The sequence below is a fragment of the Heptranchias perlo genome, chromosome 19 (assembly GCF_035084215.1).
Source record: "Heptranchias perlo isolate sHepPer1 chromosome 19, sHepPer1.hap1, whole genome shotgun sequence".
NCBI classification, from domain to species: Eukaryota; Metazoa; Chordata; class Chondrichthyes; order Hexanchiformes; family Hexanchidae; genus Heptranchias; species Heptranchias perlo.
This window is the reverse complement of record NC_090343.1, coordinates 45,081,861-45,103,050: the sequence shown is the minus strand read 5'-3', so window position 1 is coordinate 45,103,050 and position 21,190 is coordinate 45,081,861. Positions and strand designations below refer to the sequence as shown.

At 43.7% G+C, this 21,190-nt stretch overlaps 1 protein-coding gene across 1 annotated transcript in view; it reads right to left on the bottom strand.

Annotated features, from left to right (window-relative positions):
• Window positions 1–14,709: 14,709 nt before the first annotated feature.
• slc35c2 (solute carrier family 35 member C2) overlaps window positions 14,710–21,190 on the bottom strand; it is a 30,487-nt gene continuing 24,006 nt past the window's right edge. Inside the window, exons 8-9 of the mRNA XM_068000666.1 lie at window positions 20,282–20,411; window positions 14,710–18,808 (exon numbers count right to left, since the gene is read on the bottom strand). Coding sequence (XP_067856767.1) covers window positions 18,681–18,808; window positions 20,282–20,411 — 258 coding nt within the window. The 3' untranslated portion in view covers window positions 14,710–18,680. The remainder of the gene's footprint in view (window positions 18,809–20,281; window positions 20,412–21,190) is intronic.

Sequence of the window (21,190 nt, the reverse complement as noted above, 5' to 3'; positions counted from 1 at the left end):
GAAAAACAGAGAGAGGCAGAAACATCCGGAAGGCAGAGAGAGCCAGCAAATGACCCATTATATTAAAAACAGATAACATTTGTTCGCTGGTGGGGTAACGTGTAGCGTGACATGAACCCAGACGGGCACCTCAGCACCTCACTCTACCGCAAGCCCACGGACAACCTCACGATGCTCCACTTTTCCAGCTTCCACCCTAACCACGTCAAAGAGGCCATCCCCTATGGACAGGCCCTGCGAATACACAGGGTCTGCTCAGACGAGGAGGAACGCGATGGACACCTACAGACGCTGAAAGACGCCCTAGTAAGAACGGGATATGACGCTCGACTCATCGATCGACAGTTCCGACGGGCCACAGCAAAAAATCGCATAGACCTCCTCAGGAGACTAACACGGGACGCAACCAACAGAGTACCCTTTGTCGTCCAGTACTTCCCCGGAGCGGAGAAACTACGCCATGTTCTCCGCAGCCTTCAACATGTCATCAATGAGGACAAACACCTCGCTATGGCCATCCCCACACCTCCACTACTCGCCTTTAAACAGCCACCCAACCTCAAACAGACCATCGTTCGCAGCAAATTACCTAGCTTTCAAGAGAACAGCGTCCACGACACCACACAACCCTGCCACGGTAACCTCTGCAAGACATGCCAGATCATCGATACAGATACCACCATCACACGAGAGGACACCACCCACCAGGTGCATGGTTCATACTCCTGTGACTCGGCCAACGTTGTCTACCTCATACGTTGCAGGAAAGGATGCCCCAGAGCATGGTACATTGGCGAGACCATGCAGACGCTGCGACAACGGATGAACGGACACCGCGCAACAATCGCCAAACAGGAGGGTTCCCTCCCAGTCGGGGAACACTTCAGCAGTCATGGACATTCATCCACCGACCTTCGGGTAAGCGTACTCCAAGGCGGCCTTCGAGACACACGACAACGCAAAATCGTCGAGCAGAAATTGATAGCCAAGTTCCGCACCCATGAGGACGGCCTCAACCGGGATCTTGGGTTCATGTCACGCTACACGTTACCCCACCAGCGAACAAATGTTATCTGTTTTTAATATAATGGGTCATTTGCTGGCTCTCTCTGCCTTCCGGATGTTTCTGCCTCTCTCTGTTTTTCTTCTCTGTTTTTTTTCCCTGTTTGTTTTTTTGTTGAATGTGTATTCGGGGGTTCTGCAGGTGACACCTCTCTGTCTGAACACGGTGATTGCCTTGGCAATGGGCAGTTGCAGGGGCAGTCTGTAAACACCATGTATTGTTCTATATGTATAAATGCGTAGGCTTCAAGGAGATCCTGAACATTTACCTGAGGAAGGAGGAAGTCTCCGAAAGCTTGTGAATTTAAAATAAAATTGCTGGACTATAACTTGGTGTTGTAAAATTGTTTACAATTGAATATACTCAATGACTGAGCATCCACAACCCTCTAGCGTAGAGAATTCCAAAGATTCACAATCCTTTGAGTGAAGACATTTCTCCTCCTCTCAGTCCTAAATGGCTGACCCCCTATCCTGAGACTATGACCACTAGTTCTAGACTCTCCAGCTAGGGGAAACAGACTCTCAGCATCTACCCTGTCAAGCCCTCTCAGAATCTTATATGTTTCAATGAGGTCACCTCTAATTCTTCTACACTCCAGAGAGTATAGGCCCATTCTACTCAATCTCTCCTCAAAGGACAACCCTCTCATCCCAGGAAGCAATCCAGTGAACCTTTGTGGCACTGCCTCTAAGTCAAGTATATCCTTCCTTCGGTAAGGAGACCAAAACTCTACGCAGTACTTCAGGTGTGGTCTCACCAAAGCCCTGTACAATTGCAGCAAGACTTCTTTACTCTTGTACTCCGACCCTCTTGCAATAAAGGCCAACATACCATTTGCCTTCCTAATTGCTTGCTGTACCTGTATGTTAACTTTCTGTGTTTCATGTACACGGATACCCAAATCCCTGTGAACACCAACATTTAATAGTTTCTCACAGTTTAAAAAATATTCCGTTTTTCTAATCTTCCTTCCAAAGTGAATAACCTCACATTTCCCCACATTATACTCCACCTGCCACCTTCTTGCCCACTCACTTAACCTGTCTATATCCCTTTGCAGACACTTTGTATCCTCCTCACAGCTTACTTTCCCACCTAGCTTTGTATCGACAGCAAACTTGGATACACTGCACTCGGTCCCTTCATCTAAGTCATTGATATAGATTGTAAATAGCTGAGGCCCAAGGACTGATCCTTGCGGCACCCCACTAGTTACAGCCTGCCAACCTGAAAATGACCCGTTTATTCCTACTTTCTGTTTTCTGTCCGTTAACCAATCCTCTCTCCATGCTAATATATTACCCCCAATCTCATAAGCCCTTATCTTGAGTAACCATCTTTTGTGTGGCAACTTATCGAAAGCCTTTTGAAAATCCAAATATACTACATCCACTGGTTCCCCCTTTATCTACCTTAGAATCATAGAATGGTTACTGCACAGAAGGAGGCAATTCAGTTCATCGAGCCCATGCCGGCTCTCTGCAGGAGCAATCCAGCTAGTCCCACTCCCCCGCCCTTTCCCTGTAGCCCTGCAAATTTTTTCCCTGCAAGTACTTATCCAATTCCCTTTTGAAAGCCACGATTGAATCCGCCTCTATCACCCTTTCAGGCAGTGGATCATAACACTCACTGCGTAAAAAAGTTTTTCCTCATGTCACCTTTGGTTCTTTTGCCAATTTCCTTAAATCTGTATCCTCTGCTTCTCGACCCTTCTGCCGATGGGAACAGCTTCTCTCTATCTACTCTGTCTAGGCCCCTCATGATTTTGAACACCTCTATCAAATCTCCTCTCAATCTTCTTTGCTCTAAGGAGAACAACTCCAGCTTCTCCACGTACCTGAAGTCCCTCATCCCTGGAACCATTCTTGTAAATCTTTTCTGCACCCTCTCTAAGGCCTTCCTAAAGTGCGGTGCCCACAATTGGACACAATACTCCAATTGTGGCTGAATCAGTCTTCTATAAAGGTTCATCATAACTTCCTTGATTTTGTACTCTATGCCTCTATTTATAAAACCCAGGATCCCGAATGCTTTTTTAACCGCTTTCTCAATCTGCCCTGCCACCTTCAAAGATTTGTGCACATATATCCCCAGGTCCCTCTGTTCCTGCACCCCCTTTAGAATTGTACCCTTTAGTTTATATTGCCTCACCTCATTCGTCCTACCAAAATGTATCACTTTGTACTTCTCTGCATTTAATTCCACCAGCCTATCTATATCCTCTTGACGTCTATCACTATCCTCCTCACTGTTCACTACACTGCCAAGTTTTATGTCATCTTCAAATTTTGAAATTGTGCCCTGTACATCCAAGTCCATGTCATTAATATATATCAAGAAAAGCAGTGGTCCTAGTACCAACCCCTGGGGGACACCACTGTGTACCTTCGTCCAGTCCAAAAAGCAACTGTTCATCACTACTCACTGTTTCCTGTCACTTAGCCAATTTCATATCCATGCTGCCACTGCCCCTTTTATTTCATGGGCTTCAACTTTGCTGACAAGCCTATTATGTGGCACTTATCAAACACCTTTTTGAAGTCCATATACATCACATCAACCACATTGTCCTCATTAACACACACTGTCTCCTCATCAAAAAACTCTCAGGTTAGTTAAACATGATTTGCCTTTAACAAATCTGTGCTGGCTTTCCTTAATTAATCCACACTTGTCCAAGTGATGGTTAATTATCGTTTCTAAAAGCTTCCCCACCACCGAGATTAAACTGACTGGCCTGTAGTTGCTGTGTTTATCCTTACCCCCTTTTTTGAACAAGGGTGTAACATTTGCAATTCTCCAGTCCTCTGGCACCACCCCCGAATCTAAGGATGTTTGGAAGATTATGACCAGTACTTCGCAATTTCCACCCTTACTTCCCTCAGCAAGCTAGGATGCATCCCATCCGGACCTGGTGACTTATTTGCTTTAAATACAGCCAGCCTTTCTAGTACCTCCTCTATCAATTTTTAGCCCATCCAGTATCTCAACTACCTCTTTTACTGTGACTTTGGCAGCATCTTCTTCCTTGGTAAAGACAGATGCACGGTGCTCATTTAGCACCTCTGCCTCTCCGTTTTGGTCCCTAATCGGCCCCACCCCTCCTCTTACTACCCGTTTACCTTGCTAGTTACATCCTCAAAAAACTCCAGTAGATTTGTCAAACACTATTTCCCTTTCATGAAACTATGTTGACTCTGCCTAATCATATTATGATTTTCTAAATGCACTGTTACCACGTCCTTAATAATAATTCCAGCATTTTCCCGACTACTGATGCCAGGCTAACTGGCCTGTAGTTCCCTGTTTTCTCTCTCCCTCCTTTCTTGAATAGCGGGGTTACATTTGCTACCATCCAATTCACTGGGACCATTCTAGAATCTAGGGAATTTTGGAAGATCACAACCAATGCATCCACTATCTCTGCAGCCACCTCTTTTAGAACCCTAGAATGTGGGCCATCTGGTCCAGGGGATTTGTCGGCTTTTAGTCCCATTAATTTCTCCAGTACTTTTTCTTTACTAATATTAACTACTTTAAGTTCCTCACTTTCAATAGACCTTTGGTTCCCTATTATTTCTGGTATGTTTTTTGTGTCTTCTACTGTGAAAACAGATACGAAATATTTGTTTAACGTCTCTGCCATTTCCTTATTCCCCATTATAAATTCTCCTGTCTCTGCTTCTAAGGGACCCATGTTTACTTTCGCCAATCTCTTCCTTTTTACATACTTGTAGAAGCTCTTACAATCTGTTTTTATATATCTTGCTGGTTTACTTTCATATTCCATTTTCTCCCTCTGTATCAATTGTTTGGTCATCTTTTGCTGGTTTCTAAAACTCTCCCAATCCTCAGGCTTACTACTTTTCTTGGCAACATTATAAGCCTCTTCTTTTAATCTAATACTATGCTTAACTTCTTTAGTTAGCCACGGATGGATCCGTGGGGTTTTTATTCCTCAATGGAATGCATATTCGTTGGGAATTTTGAAATATTTCTTTAAATGTTCGCCATTGCTTATCTACTGTCATATCTATTAATCTAATTTCCCGAATCAATTTTAGACAACTTGCCCCTCATACCTATGCTTGGTTTAAGTTTAAGACTCTAGCTTCAGACTTAAGTATGTCACTCTCGAACTCAATATGAAATTCTATCATATTATGATCACCCATCCCCAGAGGATCCCTTACTATGTGATTACTAATTAACCCTGTCTCATTACACAAAATGACCTTTTCCCTGGTTGGTTCCATGATATAATGTTCTGTAAAACTGTCTCAAATGCATTCCATGAACTCGTCCTCCAAACTACTTTTGCCAATTTGATTTGCATAGTCTATATGAAGATTAAAGTCCCCCGTGATTATTGCATTACCCTTGTTACGAGCTCCTCTTATTTCTTGATTGATACTCTGTCCAACACTATAACTATTGTTAGGGGGCCTATAAACTACCCTCACCTCTGTTTTCTGCCTCTTGTTATTTTTTATCTCCACCCATACTGATTCTATTTCCTGATCTTCCGAGCCAAGATTCTTTTTCACTACTGTCTTTATGTCACCCTTTATTGTCAGGACTTGCCCCCCACCCTTCCTTTTCCATTTTGTCTGTCTTTTTGAAAAGTCAAGTACCCTGGAATATTTAGTTCCCAACCTTGGTCACCTTACAACCACTTCTCAGTAACGGCTACTAGATCAAACCCATTTATCTCTATTTGTGCCATTAATTGTTACAAATGCTTGGTGCATTGAGATAAAGCCTTTAATTTTAACTCTTTACTATTTTTCCCTTATTCACTAATGCACTATTACCATTAAGCTCTCTGTCCCTTCTGCCACTGGAAAGTTTCTCCTTATTTACTCTTATCAAAACTCTTCATGATTTTGAACATTTCTATTAAATCTCCTCTTAACCTTCTCTGCTCTAAGGACAACAACCCCAGCTTCTCTAGTCTCTCCACGTAACTGAAGCCCAGTGTCCATGGTACCATTCTAGTAAATCACCTCTGCACCTTCTCTAAGGCCTTGACATCCTTCCTAAAGTGTGGTGCCCAGAATTGAACACAATGCTCCAGCTGGGACCTAACCAGTGATTTATAAAAGTTTAGCCTAACTTCCCTTTCCCTTTAATCACCTGTTATTTCAGCATCAGTTTGGAAAGCACGCTGTATACCAATTTTAATGGTAATGCATGCATTGTAATTGTAACATTGAGAAGCAGACCATAATAAGAGATAGGAGCAGGAGTAGGCCATTTGGCCCCTCGAGCCTGCTTTGCCATTTAATGAGATCGTGGCTGATCTGATTTTTACCTCAATTCTACTTTCCCGCCTTTTCCCCATATCCTTTGACTCCCTTACTGATCAAAAATTTGTCTAACTCAGCCTTGAATGTATTCAATGACTCAGCCTCCACAGCTTTTTGGGGTAAAGAATTCCAAAGATTCACGACCCTCTGGGAGAAGAAATTCCTCCTCATTTCCGTCTTAAACGGGCGACCCCTTATTCTGAGACTAGGCCCCCCAGTTTTAGATTCCCCCATGAGGGGTAACATCCTCGCAACATCTACCCTATCGAGTCCCCTCAGAATCTTGTATGTTTCAATAAGATCTCTTCTCATTCTTCTAAACTCCAATGAGTATGGACCCAGCCTGTTCAATCTTTCCTTATAAGACAGCCCTTCCATACCCGGAATCAACCTAGTGAACCTTCTCTGAACTGCCTCCATGCAAGTATGTCCTTCCTTAAATAAAGGCACCAGAACTGTACGCAGTACTCCAGGTGTGGTCTCACCAGCACGCTGTACAGTTGTAGCATGACTTCCCTGCTTTAATACTCCATCCCCCTAGAAATAAAGGCCAATATTCCTTTTGCCTTCTGGATTACCTGCGGCACCTGTATGTTGACTTTTTTTGTTTCATGTACGAGGACACCCGGATCCCTCTGTAGCGCAACATTTTGTCATATTTCTCCATTGAAATATTTTGCTTTTTTATTTTTCCTCCCAAAGTGGATGACTTCACATTTTCCCACATTATATTCATCTGCCAAATTTTTGCCCATTCGCTTAACCTGTCAATATCCCTTTGTGTTCTCATCGCAACTTGCTTTTCCACCTATCTTTGTATCATCAGCAAATTTGACCATAAGACACTCTGTTCCTTCATCTAAGTCATTGATATAGATTGTAAATAGTTGAGACCCCCAGCATTGATCCCTGCGTCACCCCACTAGTTACAGATTGCCATTTTGAAAATGACCCTTTTATCCCAACCCTTTGTTTTCTGTTAGTTAGCCAATCCTCTATCCATGCCAGTATATTACCCCCAACACCATGAGCTCTTATCTTATGCAGTAATCTTTTATGTGGCACCTTATCGGATGCCTTTTGGAAATCCAAATATACTGCATCCATTGGTTCCCCTTTATCCACCATGCCCGTTACTTCCTCAAAGAACTCTACTAAATTTGTCAGACATGATTTCCCCTTCATAAATCCATGTTGACTCTCTTTGATTGTATTATGAGTCTCCAAATGTCCTTAATAATGGATTCTAGCATTTTCCCAATGACAGATGTTAGGCTAACTGGTCTATAGTTATCTGCTTTCTGTCTCACTCCCTTCTTGAATAGGGGTGTTATGTTTGCGGTTTTCCAATTCGCTGGGACCTTTCCAGAATCTAGTGAATTCTGGAAGATTACAACCACTATCTCTGTAGCCACTTCCTTTAAGACCCTTGGATGCAAGCCATCAGGTCCAGGGGATTTGTCAGCCTTTAGACCCATTAGTTTACCTCGTACTTTTTCTCAAATGATAGTGATTGTTTTTAGTTCCTCCCTCCCCTTTGCCCCTTGATTTTCTACTATTATTGGTATGTTATTAGTGTCTTCTACTGTGAAGACAGATACAAAATATCTGTTCAATTCCTCTGCCATTTCCTTGTTTTCCATTATTATTTCCCTAGTCTCATCCTCTAATGGACCAATGTTTACTTTAGCTATCCTCTTCCTTTATATATACTTGTAGAAGCTTTTACTGTCAGTTTTTATATTTCTCGCTAGTTTACTCTCATAATTTATTTTCTCCCTCTTTATTATTCTTTTAGTCATCCTTTGCTGGTTTTTAAAGTTTTCCCAATCTTTGGGTTTACCAGTAATCTTTGCCATGTTGTATGCTTTTTCTTTTAACCTGATTCCATCCTTGACTTCCTTAGTTAGCCATGGTTAGTTCACCCTTTTTGTGGAGTCTTTCCTCCTCACAGGGATATATTTTTATTGCAAGTCATAAAATATCCTTTTAAATGTTTGCCACTGCTTATCCACCATCATACCATCTAATCTGTTTACCCAGTCCACCTTAGCCAATTCCGCCCTCATTCCTTTATAATTGCCCTGATTTAAGTTTAATACAGTAGTTTCAGACCCAAGATCCTCGCTCTCAAACTGGATGTGAAATTCTATCATGTTATGATCACTGCTTCCCAAGGGATCCTTTACTTTTATCATTAATTATCATTAATTAATCCTGTTTCGTTACCCATTACCAGATCCAAAATGGCCTGTTCCCTGGTTAGTTCCCCGACGTACTGGTCTAAGAAACAGTCCCTAATAGGAACATAGGAACAGGAGTAGGCCACTCAGCCCCTCGTGCCTGCTCCGCCATTTGAAAAGATCATGGCTGATCTGTGATCTAACTCCATACACCTGCCTTTGGCCCATATCCCTTAATACCTTTGGTTGCCAAAAAGCTATCTATCTCAGATTTAAATTTAGCAATTGAGCTAGTATCAATTGCCGTTTGCGGAAGAGAGTTCCAAACTTCTACAACCCTTTGTGTGTAGAAATGTTTTCTAATCTCACTCCTGAAAGGTCTGGCTCTAATTTTTAGACTGTGCCCCCTACTCCTAAAATCCCCAACCAGTGGAAATAGTTTCTCTCTATCCACCCTATCTGTTCCCCTTAATATCTTATAAACTTCGATCAGATCACCCTTTAACCTTCTAAACTCTAGAAAATACAACCCCAATTTGTGTAATCTCTCCTCGTAACTTAACCCTTGAAGTCCGGGTATCATTCTAGTAAACCTACGCTGCACTCCCTCCAAGGCCAATATGTCCTTCCAAAGGTGCGGTGCCCAGAACTGCTCACAGTACTCCAGGTGCGGTCTAACCAGGGTTTTGTATAGCTTCAGCATAACTTCTGCCCCCTTGTACTCTAGTCCTCTAGATATAAAGACCAACATTCCATTTGCCTTCTTGATTATTTTCTGCACCTGTTCATGACACATCAATGATCTATGTACCTGAACCCCTAAGTCCCTTTGGACATCCACTGTTTTTAACTTTTTACCATTTAGAAAGTACCCTGTTCTATCCTTTTTTGATCCAAAGTGGATGACCTCACATTTGTCTACATTGAATTCCATTTGCCACAGTTTTGCCCATTCACCTAATCTATCAATATCCCTTTGTAATTTTATGTTTTCATCTACACTGCTTACAATGCCACCAATCTTCGTGTCATCGGCAAACTTAGATATGAGACTTTCTATGCCTTCATCTAAGTCGTTAATAAATATTGTGAATAATTGAGGCCCCAAGACAGATCCCTGCGGGACTCCACTAGTCACATCCTGCCAATGTGAGTACCTACCCATTATCCCTACTCTCTGTCGCCTTTCGCTCAGCCAACTTCCTAACCAAGTCTGTACTTTTCCCTTGATTCCATGGGCTTCTATCTTAGCTACACCTCCTCAGGGCTATTTTTGCCAATTTGATTCATCCAATCTATGTGAAAGTTAAAATTGCCAATGATTATTGCATTACCTTTTTTACAAGCCCCCCTTATTTCCTGATTTATATTTTGCCCTACTACTGACAGGGGGCCTATATACTACTCCCACCAGTGATTTCTTTCCCTTGCTATTTCTTACCTCCACCCAAATTGATTCGACATCTTGATCTTCTGAGCCAAGATCATTTCTCACTCTTATACCAATTTCATCCTTTATTAACAGAGCTACCTTTACCTTTTTTCCTATCCTTCCAAAATGTTAAATAACCCTAAATATTTAGCTCCCAACCTTGGTCACCTTGCAACCACGTCTCTGTAATGGCCACGAGATCATACCCATTTGTTTCTATTTGTGCTGTCAATTCATCTATCTTATTACGAATGCTGCGCGCATTCAGATAAAGAACCTTTAATTTTGTCTTTTTACCATTCTTTCCTACCCCGGCCCCATTTGCTAGTGCACTCTAATGTTTGTACGCTCTGTCCCTTCCTGACACACTCTGTTTATCATTACCCCCATCACTTTCCTGTACTATTTCCTTGTCTTTTCTCTTTATCAATCTAAACTTCGCCCCACCTGAGCCCTCCTCCCCTCTATTTAGTTTAGTTCTCTACCGCCCTAGTTATTCAGTTTGCCAGAACACTGGTCCCAGCATGGTTCAGGCGAAGCCATCCCAACGGAACAGCTCCCTCTTTCCCCAGTGCCCCATGAATCGAAACCCACTTCTCCCACACCAATCTTTGAGACACGCATTCATCTCTCTGATCTGATTTACCCTGTGCCAATTTGCTCGTGGCTCAGGTAATAATCCGGAGATTATCACCTTTGTGGTTCTGCTTTTTAAATTTAGTCCCTAGCTGCTCAAACTCCCTCAGCAGAACCTCTTTCTTAGTCCTACCTATGTCGTTGGTACCTACGTGGACCACGACAACTGGATCCTCCCCCTCCCACTCCAAATTTTTCTCCAGCCCTGAGGAGATGTCCTTAACCCTGGTATCGGGTAGGCAACACAGCCTTCGGGACTCTCGCTCTTGGCTGTAGAGAACAGTGTCTATCCCTCTAACTATACTGTCGCCTAATACAACCACATTCCTTTTTACTCCCCCCATTTGAATGGCCCGCTGAGCCACGGTGCCGTGGCCAGTTTGCTCATCCTCCCTGCAGTCCCTGCACTCGTCCACGAGGGCTGCAAGAACCTCGTATCTATTGGACAAGTGCAGAGGCTGAGGCTCCTGCAATGCTACCTCCTGGATCCCCGTACCCGCCTCACTCAGTCACACCCTCCTGTCCCTGACCACGTGCCAATTCTACAGTATTTAGTCTAAGGGGCGTGACTGACTCCTGGGTCAAAGTGCCCAGGTAACTTTCTCCCTCCCTGATGCATCGCAATGTCTGCAGCTCGGACTCCAGCTCCTCAACTCAGAGCCGAAGTTCCTCGAGCTGCAGACACTTACCGCAGAAGTAGTCGCCCTAGACAAAACTGTCCAGTAGCTCCCATATATTGCAGCTGCAACACATCTCCTGCCCTGTCATAACTATTTTATTTATTTAATTGATTACTACAATGCCAATCAGATTATTTTTAGGTTGAATCAAGTACTGGCCTTGTTTAATTTATTAAATTAAGTTTAGTTTTTTTTTAAGAATTTAGTTTTATGCTATGTTACTTAGCCCACAGTCCTAAGAAAGAAGAAAACAGAAGAGATACTCACCACCAACCACCTACCTGCCTTACCTCTGACGTCACACTGCAGTTTTGTTGTTGCTGTGACCCGCTCTTGGTCCGCTCCTCTCCACTCTCGGTACGCGCCTGTCCGCTCTCGGCGCGCTCCCCTCCGCTCCCGGCCCGCTCTTCTCCGCTCTTGGTCCGCTCCTCTCCACTCTCGGTACGCGCCTGTCCGCTCTCGGCGCGCTCCCCTCCGCTCCCGGCCCGCTCTTCTCCGCTCCTCTCCACTCTCGGTACGTGCCTGTCCGCTCTCGGCACGCTCCTCTCCACTCTCGGCCCGCTCCTCTCCACTCTCGGTACGTGCCTGTCCGCTCTCGGCACGCTCCTCTCCGCTCTCGGCCCGCTCCTCTCCACTCTCGGTACGTGCCTGTCCGCTCTCGGTACGTGCCTGTCCGCTCTCGGCACGCTCCTCTCCGCTCTCGGCACGCTCCTCTCCACTCTCGGCCCGCTCCTCTCCACTCTTGGTACGTGCCTGTCCGCTCTCGGCACGCTCCTCTCCACTCTCGGCCCGCTCTTCTCCGCTCTTGGTCCGCTCCTCTCCACTCTCGGTACGCTCCTCTCCACTCTCGGTACGTGCCTGTCCGCTCTCGGCACGCTCCTCTCCACTCTTGGTCCGCTCCTCTCCACTCTCGGTACGCGCCTGTCCGCTCTCGGCACGCTCCTCTCCGCTCTCGGCACGCTCCTCTCCGCTCTTGGTCCGCTCCTCTCCACTCTCGGTACGTGCCTGTCCGCTCTCGGCACGCTCCTCTCCGCTCTCGGCACGCTCCTCTCCACTCTTGGTCCGCTCCTCTCCACTCTCGGTACGTGCCTGTCCGCTCTCGGCACGCTCCTCTCCGCTCTCGGCCCGCTCTTCTCCGCTCTTGGTCCGCTCCTCTCCACTCTCGGTACGCTCCTCTCCACTCTCGGTACGTGCCTGTCCGCTCTCGGCACGCTCCTCTCCGCTCTTGGTCCGCTCCTCTCCGCTCTCGGTACGCGCCTGTCCGCTCTCGGCACGCTCCTCTCCGCTCTCGGCACGCTCCTCTCCGCTCTTGGTCCGCTCCTCACACTCTCGGTACGTGCCTGTCCGCTCTCGGCACGCTCCTCTCCGCTCTTGGTCCGCTCCTCACACTCTCGGTACGTGCCTGTCCGCTCTCGGCACGCTCCTCTCCGCTCTTGGTCCGCTCCTCACACTCTCGGTACGTGCCTGTCCGCTCTCGGCACGCTCCTCTCCGCTCTTGGTCCGCTCCTCTCCACTCTCGGTACGCGCCTGTCCGCTCTCGGCACGCTCCTCTCCGCTCTCGGCCCGCTCTTCGTCCGCTCCTCACACTCTCGGTACGTGCCTGTCCGCTCTCGGCACGCTCCTCTCCGCTCTGCTGACTAATCAAATGCACCTCACCCCTTACTGCACCGACTCCCCTCACTCACCAAATTCCCAATTATAGACTCTGTCAAAACCAGACTCCGTTGATAGCTGCTACTCCGTGCTCCCTCACAGCAGAAAAATAAATAAAATGTGAAACAGTGAGTGAAATAGGCAGTGGCTTTTCATTAGTTTTTGAGTCAAAGACCAGTTGTATACTGTGACTGAATGCCAAGATGTACGTGTTTAAACTGCTGAAGGATGAACAACCTTTAACTAAACAGACGACGGACCGCCCTTAATCCAGTTTAAACAATTCCAATTCACTTCCATTCATTTTGATCTACAATGTACTACAGGAGCTTGGGGCCCAGCTATTCACAATCTATAATCAATGATTTGGATGAGGGGACCAAATGTAATATTTCCAAGTTTGCTGATGACACAAAACTAGGTGGGAATGAGTTGTGAGGAGGATGCAAAGAGGCTTCAAGGGGATATAGACAGGCTAAGTGAGTGGGCAAGAACATGGCAGATGGAATATAATGTGGAAAAATGTGAAGTTATCCACTTTGTTAGGAAAAACAGAAATGCAGAGTATTTTTTAAAATGGTGAGAGATTGAGAAATGTTGATGTTCAAAAGGACCTGGGTGTCCTTTTACATGAGTCACTGAAAGCAAACATGCAGATGCAGCAAGCAATTAGGAAGGCAAATGGCCTTTATTACAATGGTGAAGGCTGGTTGATGATGGCGCTGTTGAACATCATTGATGAAACAGCTGAAGGTGGTTGAGCTAAGGATGCTGCCCTGAGAAACTCCTGCAACAACGTGGGGCTGTGATGATTGACTTCGAACAACCATGGCCATCTCCCTGTGCATCAGATCGAACTCCAGCCACTGAAGTGTTTCCCTGTTGACCGCCCCAGATGCAACTGTCATCAGAACCCCAGCATTCACGTTAATGGGTCCTTAACAGTCAGTAAAATTTACCAGATTGCTTGACGTTGGGGGCTGATTGTGGCAGGAATTGATATCACTTGGACTTGCTCAAATGAATCCAGAGATGAAGACTGGGATATTGGGATATTTGAAACCTACAGATTGGGTGCATACTGCTCCAAAAAGGAGAAGTGTATGGGCTCAAAACACATGTCGGGGCTTAGTCTTGAGGATTAGACATTCACGCACTGTTGAAACTTAACAAGATGTTCCTAAGCCTTATTCCAAAATGGTATTTTGCCATTAAAGTGCATGCCCAGAGGCCCTGCGCAGGATATAAGAGGTCTTTATGTCTACATCAAATGCAGCCAGGAACTGTATTTCACTGGCACCCAAACATTTTTGATGTGACTTGCAGCAGTATTTATAGCAGATGGTCTCAGATCCCTTATATAGCTGCCGTATCTCACTCTAGACTTGCCCAGTAGACACGTTACATAAAATAGAGAGAAAAGCGGTGCTCGTTAAGTCCACCCTCTGCTCGACATCACCCAGCTTCCTTAATTCTTTATTGGGGAAACTAGGTTCTTGGTCCCTTTACTAATTGTAATTAGTCAATCTCAACAGCAAAGATTAGAGGTTCCATCAGTCTCCTGCAACCTTGTACAGCAACCATGGTAACTTTGTGGCTTTCCTCAGCCCCTGCTGAGGATGGATTTAACAGAAGGTCTACAGTACAACCGATGGAACGCTGTAGATTTTAGAAAGCATTTCCCCACCATAGGGATATTTAGCAATGTCTACTTTCAGCATCAATATCTGTAGATAAACCATCCATGAAATGTACTAAAATTACATTTATTTGGTTTAAAGGGGCACAGCAGGTAATCACAATTCAGAGATCAAATATCATTAAAACAGCTTATTTCAAGTGAGTTACATATGACTAAAACACACAAATATCAGCTCATTAAGTTCCACACATGGCCCTTCCCCTCTGTGGCCTGTGGTGATAATAGATACAGAATGCTGCTTGAGAACTATTTTGCTACAATACCGACCAACCCAATAAGCAAACAGGAGTCATGGGATTCATGTTTGTGCCTCAATTCCCCATACAGCAAGCTCCTGGACTAGGCTAAGGCATTAAGGGAGGTAGCAGCAGACAGAGGCTAGACACTTCCCCATAGGGGAGAAATAAAAAGAATGACTGCATTACAGTCTTGCTCACTCCCGTATAGAACACACCTATGCCCTGCCCCATGAATACCAAAGCAAATACACTCCAGTTCCTGAGGTCGAATGTGATGTGCTTCACACATCGTTAGTGATTTAATAAGTAAAATATTTTACAGCTATTAAAAAGAGCAAAGTTCCTGAAATTAAAATAAATATACAGATTGTCAGGGAATATCAGAGACAGGGAGGGGGACAGTGAGAGAGGAGAGAGAGAGAGAGAGAGAGAGAGAGAGAGGGAGAGAGAGAGAGATATGAGTAAGAGACAGAGAGAGAGAGACTAACATTTCAGGTGGAACCTTTCATCAGAAGGTCTCAGCTGAAATCATGGGGTAAAATTGACTCAGAAAAGGAAGCTGACTGCCCTGGCATTTCTCCAGGTACCGCCCCTGCATTACTCGTTCACTCTGTTCAACCCAAGCCCCCAATAAGGGATGGTCTCGATACCATTAGCAAGGAATAAGCAGTCTTACCCAAACGTATAGATCTAGGTCAGATCCTCGCTGTACTTGTAAGCATCACATAACCTGAAATCTACCACAATCCCATAATCGGTGAAAACTTTGCTGCCTTTAATAAAAATGTAAGGGGGGAGAAAGCTTGCAACTTCCATTTTATCCACAATCAACAGGAAAAACAGTTGAATATTTCTTCTGATTTCAATTCTTGTTGCTTGTGCATCTGGAAGAATTAGTTAACTGCATCTGAAAATTTAGTCAACTCTCCTGGTATCTCTAAATGTTATAATCACTACTGTCCTGCTTTTTGAATTGGGTCATAGTGACCTGTGTAGATGCCTATTGATATTAAATATTTTGCCACTATCTTAATTAAACCTGATTCTTGCTTCAACAACCATCCACCAGGAGTAAAAACGCTCAGTGGTAGTCCCTAAAGTTCATACCCTGTTTCCATAAGAGCTTTGTGTTTTTAAAAAATTAAGTAGAATTAATTTAAATAGATTGCGCAGTTTGTAATGAGGGGGTGGCTAAGAGCTGAGTAAGTTTTTGAGTGAGTAATCAAGTACATTCTTGCAGGTACAAAATAAGTTTGTGCTAGGGAGAGACTTCTTGAACTATGAGAGGCTAACTGAGCGAGATGTTGACAGGACGTGTCTTTGCTGAGAAGATAAAGAAGTGAGTTTGGCCTGAAAAGAAGTTTAGTGCTGAGACACAGTGGATCTGAATCTGCAAGATGCGGCTAGTGAGAATTAGTTCTAATTCATTTGTCTAGAATATCATAGCAGTAAGGAGCTAAGTAACGGCAGTTCAGGAGCTAGGCTAGTGATGTGCATGGCATGCATAATGTGGCATGTACTGGATCTGCAAAGTATCCAGGAAGAGAAGTACATAATGCAGGGACTGTCAGAGTTGTGTTGCCCTAGCAGAAGAGTACGGAGCTCGAGCACCAAATGACTGCGTTCCACAACATTCATAGGGAGGATTTCTAGAAGACATATTCCAGAGGGTGGTTACCCCACAAATAAAGAGGAATAGCGAACAGAGGAAGGAGAGTGAGTGACTGTCCCCGGGGGGAAAGAGAGAGGGGAGAAGAACTCAGGACACAAATACCCTGTGGATTATCCAATAGGTATACAGTTCTCAACACTCATGACGAGGACAAAGATTGAGGCATGGGGGATGTAATCAAGAACGACGCCATGGAACAAGAGGCTACACCTGGGCAAAAGAGAGACTCTAATAACAAGAGAGAGAATGGTAATAGTGGGGGATTCTATAATTAGGAAGAGAGACAGCCAGTTTTGCAGCCCTGACCAGGAGCCATGAATGGAGGGTGACTCCCAGTTGCCAAGGTAAGGAACATAATCAAACAGGCGGAAAAACTTTTGAAAAGGAGAAGGTATCCAGGCAGAAATCACAGTTTAGGAAGGAACCTGTGACACAAGAAAAAGTAGGATGGAGATCTTACAGAAAGAGTTTGAGGAGGCAAGATCTAAAGTGCAAGACATCAAGGGCAGGAATATCTGGATTCCAGCCTATGAAGTTCTTTTGAATTGCAGTCACTTTTGTAATGTAGGAAACACAGCAGCCAATAGGCGCACAGCAAGGTCCCACAAACAGCAATAAGATAATGACCAGATAATGTTTTTAGTGATGTTGGTTGAGGCCTAAATGTTGGCCAGGACACCAGGGGGAACTCCCCTGCTCTTCTTCTAATAGTGCCATAGGATCTTTCATATCTACCCAAGAGGTGATTACTCCTGGTACCATGAATGCACGCACTGGCCCAGCTAGGGAGAAACCGATAAATCTCTCAATATTATTCAAAATTCTTGAGGGAATAGATGAATTGAATCTCTATGATATGTTCAACACTGCCAAAAGCTCTAGAATCAGAGGACAGAGGCTCAAGCTTGGAAGAAGGAAGGTGCAGAGTTAGTTTAGACTTAAGTACTTTATGCAGAGGATAGTGAATGTGTGGAACAGTCTGTCCAGAGAGGCAGGTGGTATGGAAAAACGTAGGGAGAATTGGTCAGATATTTGAGGAAGTGGGCGATCAAATGGAAGACTGCAGTGTCTTTTCCGGACATGTACTTTTCTATGTGCCACTGATCGGGCATTACTGCAGTGTTTAATTACAAAATAGGGAAAATATAGAAGTTTAAAAATAACACTGCAAATGTCACAAGGAAACACCAACTGTAAATTTCCATGCATTTCCAGCACTTTCCTGGTTTCTAATTATTTTGCTTACACTTGTGTGTTAGATGCAGTGATCATCTTGTGGTCCTTTTTTTGTAAACATTTTTGGATAGAACATGCACTGGATTTCTGGTTCATTTTCTCCATGTAAAAGACGCACGATATATGCGAAAAATTAAGATAACAAGCTAAATCAAATGAGGTTGATTCAAATCAAACTTTGCTCCATTAAGAGAAGATAACTCCACTAATATTTGGTTACACCCATACCTCTGTTAAAATTTCTTGTCTATACAAATCAGTCACAGTGGCTTTTTGTTACTTTCCTGACTAATTATTAGACAAGTATAAATATTTCAATTAAAGTCAGCATTGGCACCAGGCTTATATATGTACATTTGTGGTATCAACAGGCTACTGGAGAGAGAGAAAAAAAAATCACATGGGACAATATGCTTCAATGTTGCACAATACATCTCACACAAAACTCTTAATTCATCACCTCAAAGTGCTCCTATGACAACCAGGAACAGATTGTAACCAGCAGTATTTTCCCCCCAATGTTGTACAGCTCAAAATACTCTTGACAAGGACAACCCAAATTTTAAGGAGCAAATCCATGTGAGCAGTTGGGTGTTTTTCCACAGTTCAAATGGACATACAAAAATTTCACACATCCTAGTGACAACACTGAAATGAATTTGATGCTTACACTGGTATCCCAATCCTTACAATTAGTCAGAGGGACCAGTCCATTCTCGATGCAATAGGTGACAATCTAACTAGTTCCAATCATGGACTGGAAAACATAGACACAAAGTTTAAAGCATAATACAGGCACGTCTTTGCACAGCAAATGTAAAACATGTGAAGCAGAACCCTGGGATCCTATACAGCATAGGCTCAAGGAGTCATCACTGGTGTATGACATCCTCCTCTTCACTGGCCTCGTTTGCCTCCCCATTCCTTAGCAGCAGCTCCATATCAATATCGGTCAATGTCATGTCATGGAGTCTGTCCATCCTTTTGTCTTTGGATGAGTCTGAGAAAGGGGAAAGACAACGATGGAAAACCAAAGTCAGAGAGACTCTGAATGAACGATGAAACTGTAATTATATATTTTTGACATTTGAGGTACTCAAAGTAAAAATCTGTATTTAAAATAAAAAATGTCTTGCATTAAATTCTTTGAGACTGAATGAGTTGATGAGATCACCCATGTTTCCAAACATAAGGATGTCCTGACCCTGCTTGTTCTGTAAGGGAGAACAGCCCGAGTTTCCCCAGAAAGCAGAGAGAAAATTTAAAAGCAAGTCACCCCAGACTATTAACATAAAGCTGCACTTCCAAACATAAGCTCAAAACAAGTTAAATCTCTCCTCACCCATAAACAAGCAAATATGTTTTGCCTGCGCCCAAGCAGAACCAGTTGAAATACACCTTTCGCCCACAACCTCTAACTAAGGAAAATCCTCGGTTCCGGAGCTCATGGTGAAGACAAGTTTTGAAGAAAAGTTTAAAGGAAAAATAGGAACAGCAGTAGGCCATTCAGCCCCTCAAGCCTGCTCCGCCATTCAAATAGATCAAGGTTGATCTGCACTTCAACTCTATTTACCTGGCTTTGCTCCATATCCCTTGATATAACTAACAATAATCTGTATAGCTCATAAGCCTCGACAGCTCCAATGATCCTAAGGGGGGGGGGGGGGGGGAGAGAAGAGAGCTCCAAATTTCTACTACCCTTTGTGTGGAAAAAGTACTTCCTGATTTTGCTCCTAGCTAGCTCTAATTGTAAGATTATCTCCCCTTGTTCTTGATTCCTCCACCAGAGGGAACAGTTTCTCCATATCTACCCTATCAAATTATTTTAACATTTTAAACACCTTGATCAGATCACCCCTCAATCTTCTAAACTCAAGGGAATATCAGCCAAGTTATGCAACCTGTCCTCATAATTTAACCCTCTAACCCCCTTCTAAATGGAAGGAAGAGAAGCAGAGTACATAAATAAATATAATTTTACACTAAAACTGCTTTGTGTGTGTTTTCAGGCTACTTGTCACTCAATTAAAAACTTTTACAATTTTGTTTTTTTACTTGTTCTTGGGATGTGGGCAATACTGCCAAGGCAGTATTTATTGCCCATCCTGAGTTGCACCGAGGGCATTAAGTCAACCACTGTTTAGTAAAAAAGTGTGTGGGAGAGGAGTCACAAGTAGACCAGACCAGGCCCGCGTGGCAGGTTTTCTTCCCTAAAGGACATTTGTGAACCAGTTGGGTTTTTACAACAATTTAGCAGCTTTAATGGTCAATATTTCTGGTGCCCACCCACAAATTACCAATTTATTGAATTCAATTCACAACTTAAGCACATGACATCTGGGTTACTAGTACCATAACCACTAGACTACCAACTTGATTCAGAGTTCATAAACTAATAAATAGTTTGGCCTTTTTACTGAAAGGAAAAGGAAAGGATTTGCATTCAGACTATCACAGTAAGAAATAACTTTACCTTCTGAATAAATGACTTTAAGTGCAACATGTAATGAGATTCCAGAGAGACACGCTACAAATCCCAACCAGTTCAAAGGGCTCAGCTGGTCACCCATCACATGGCTAGCAAGGATTAGTGTGCACACTTCCTGCAAGAGAAACACAAAGCTCCTTTGGTATCCATTTCCACAAGCTTGCTCTCCTTCCAGTAGATATAAAGCACATTCCAAAAACACACATTCCAAAAATACACAAGCCTTTTTTGGTCACTTAACACTGGCTAAAATGGATTTTCTTCTCCGTTTCAATTTCACGGCAATTCAATCAGTTGTTGCTTTGTCTTAACTGCAGATGGGAAGGAAAGGACAAGTATTACTGACTCACTGCAGGTGTAGTTACCTTCCATCTTCAAACGCAGTCAAACCTCCGTATACAAATAGGATATTTAATCAGTTGCACGGGAAAAAGTAGTGATGATGGCCAGTTATTAGTTTTGGGAGCATCTAAAAGTTGATAAGGCAATAAAATGCGCAAATAAAGTACTGGGGTTAATTTCCAGAAGAATAGAATGCAAAAGCAGGGAGCTAATGTTAAATGCATATAGAACCTTGGTTAGACCACACTTGGAGTACTGTGTGCAGTTCTGGTCTCCATATTACAAAAAGGGCATTACAGCACTGGAAAAAGTACAGAAAAGGATGTTACCGGAATTGAGAGGATGCAACCAGCAGGAATGATTGAGCAGATTGGGGTTCTTTTCTTTGGAACAGAGAAGATTACAAGGAGACCTGATAGAGGTCTTTAAAATTATGACGTGGTTCACTAGGGTGGATGTGGAGAAACAGTTTCCACTTGTGGGTGAGTCCAGAAGAAGGATAACCACTAACAGATCAAATAAAGAACTTAGGAGTAATTTCTTTACACAGAG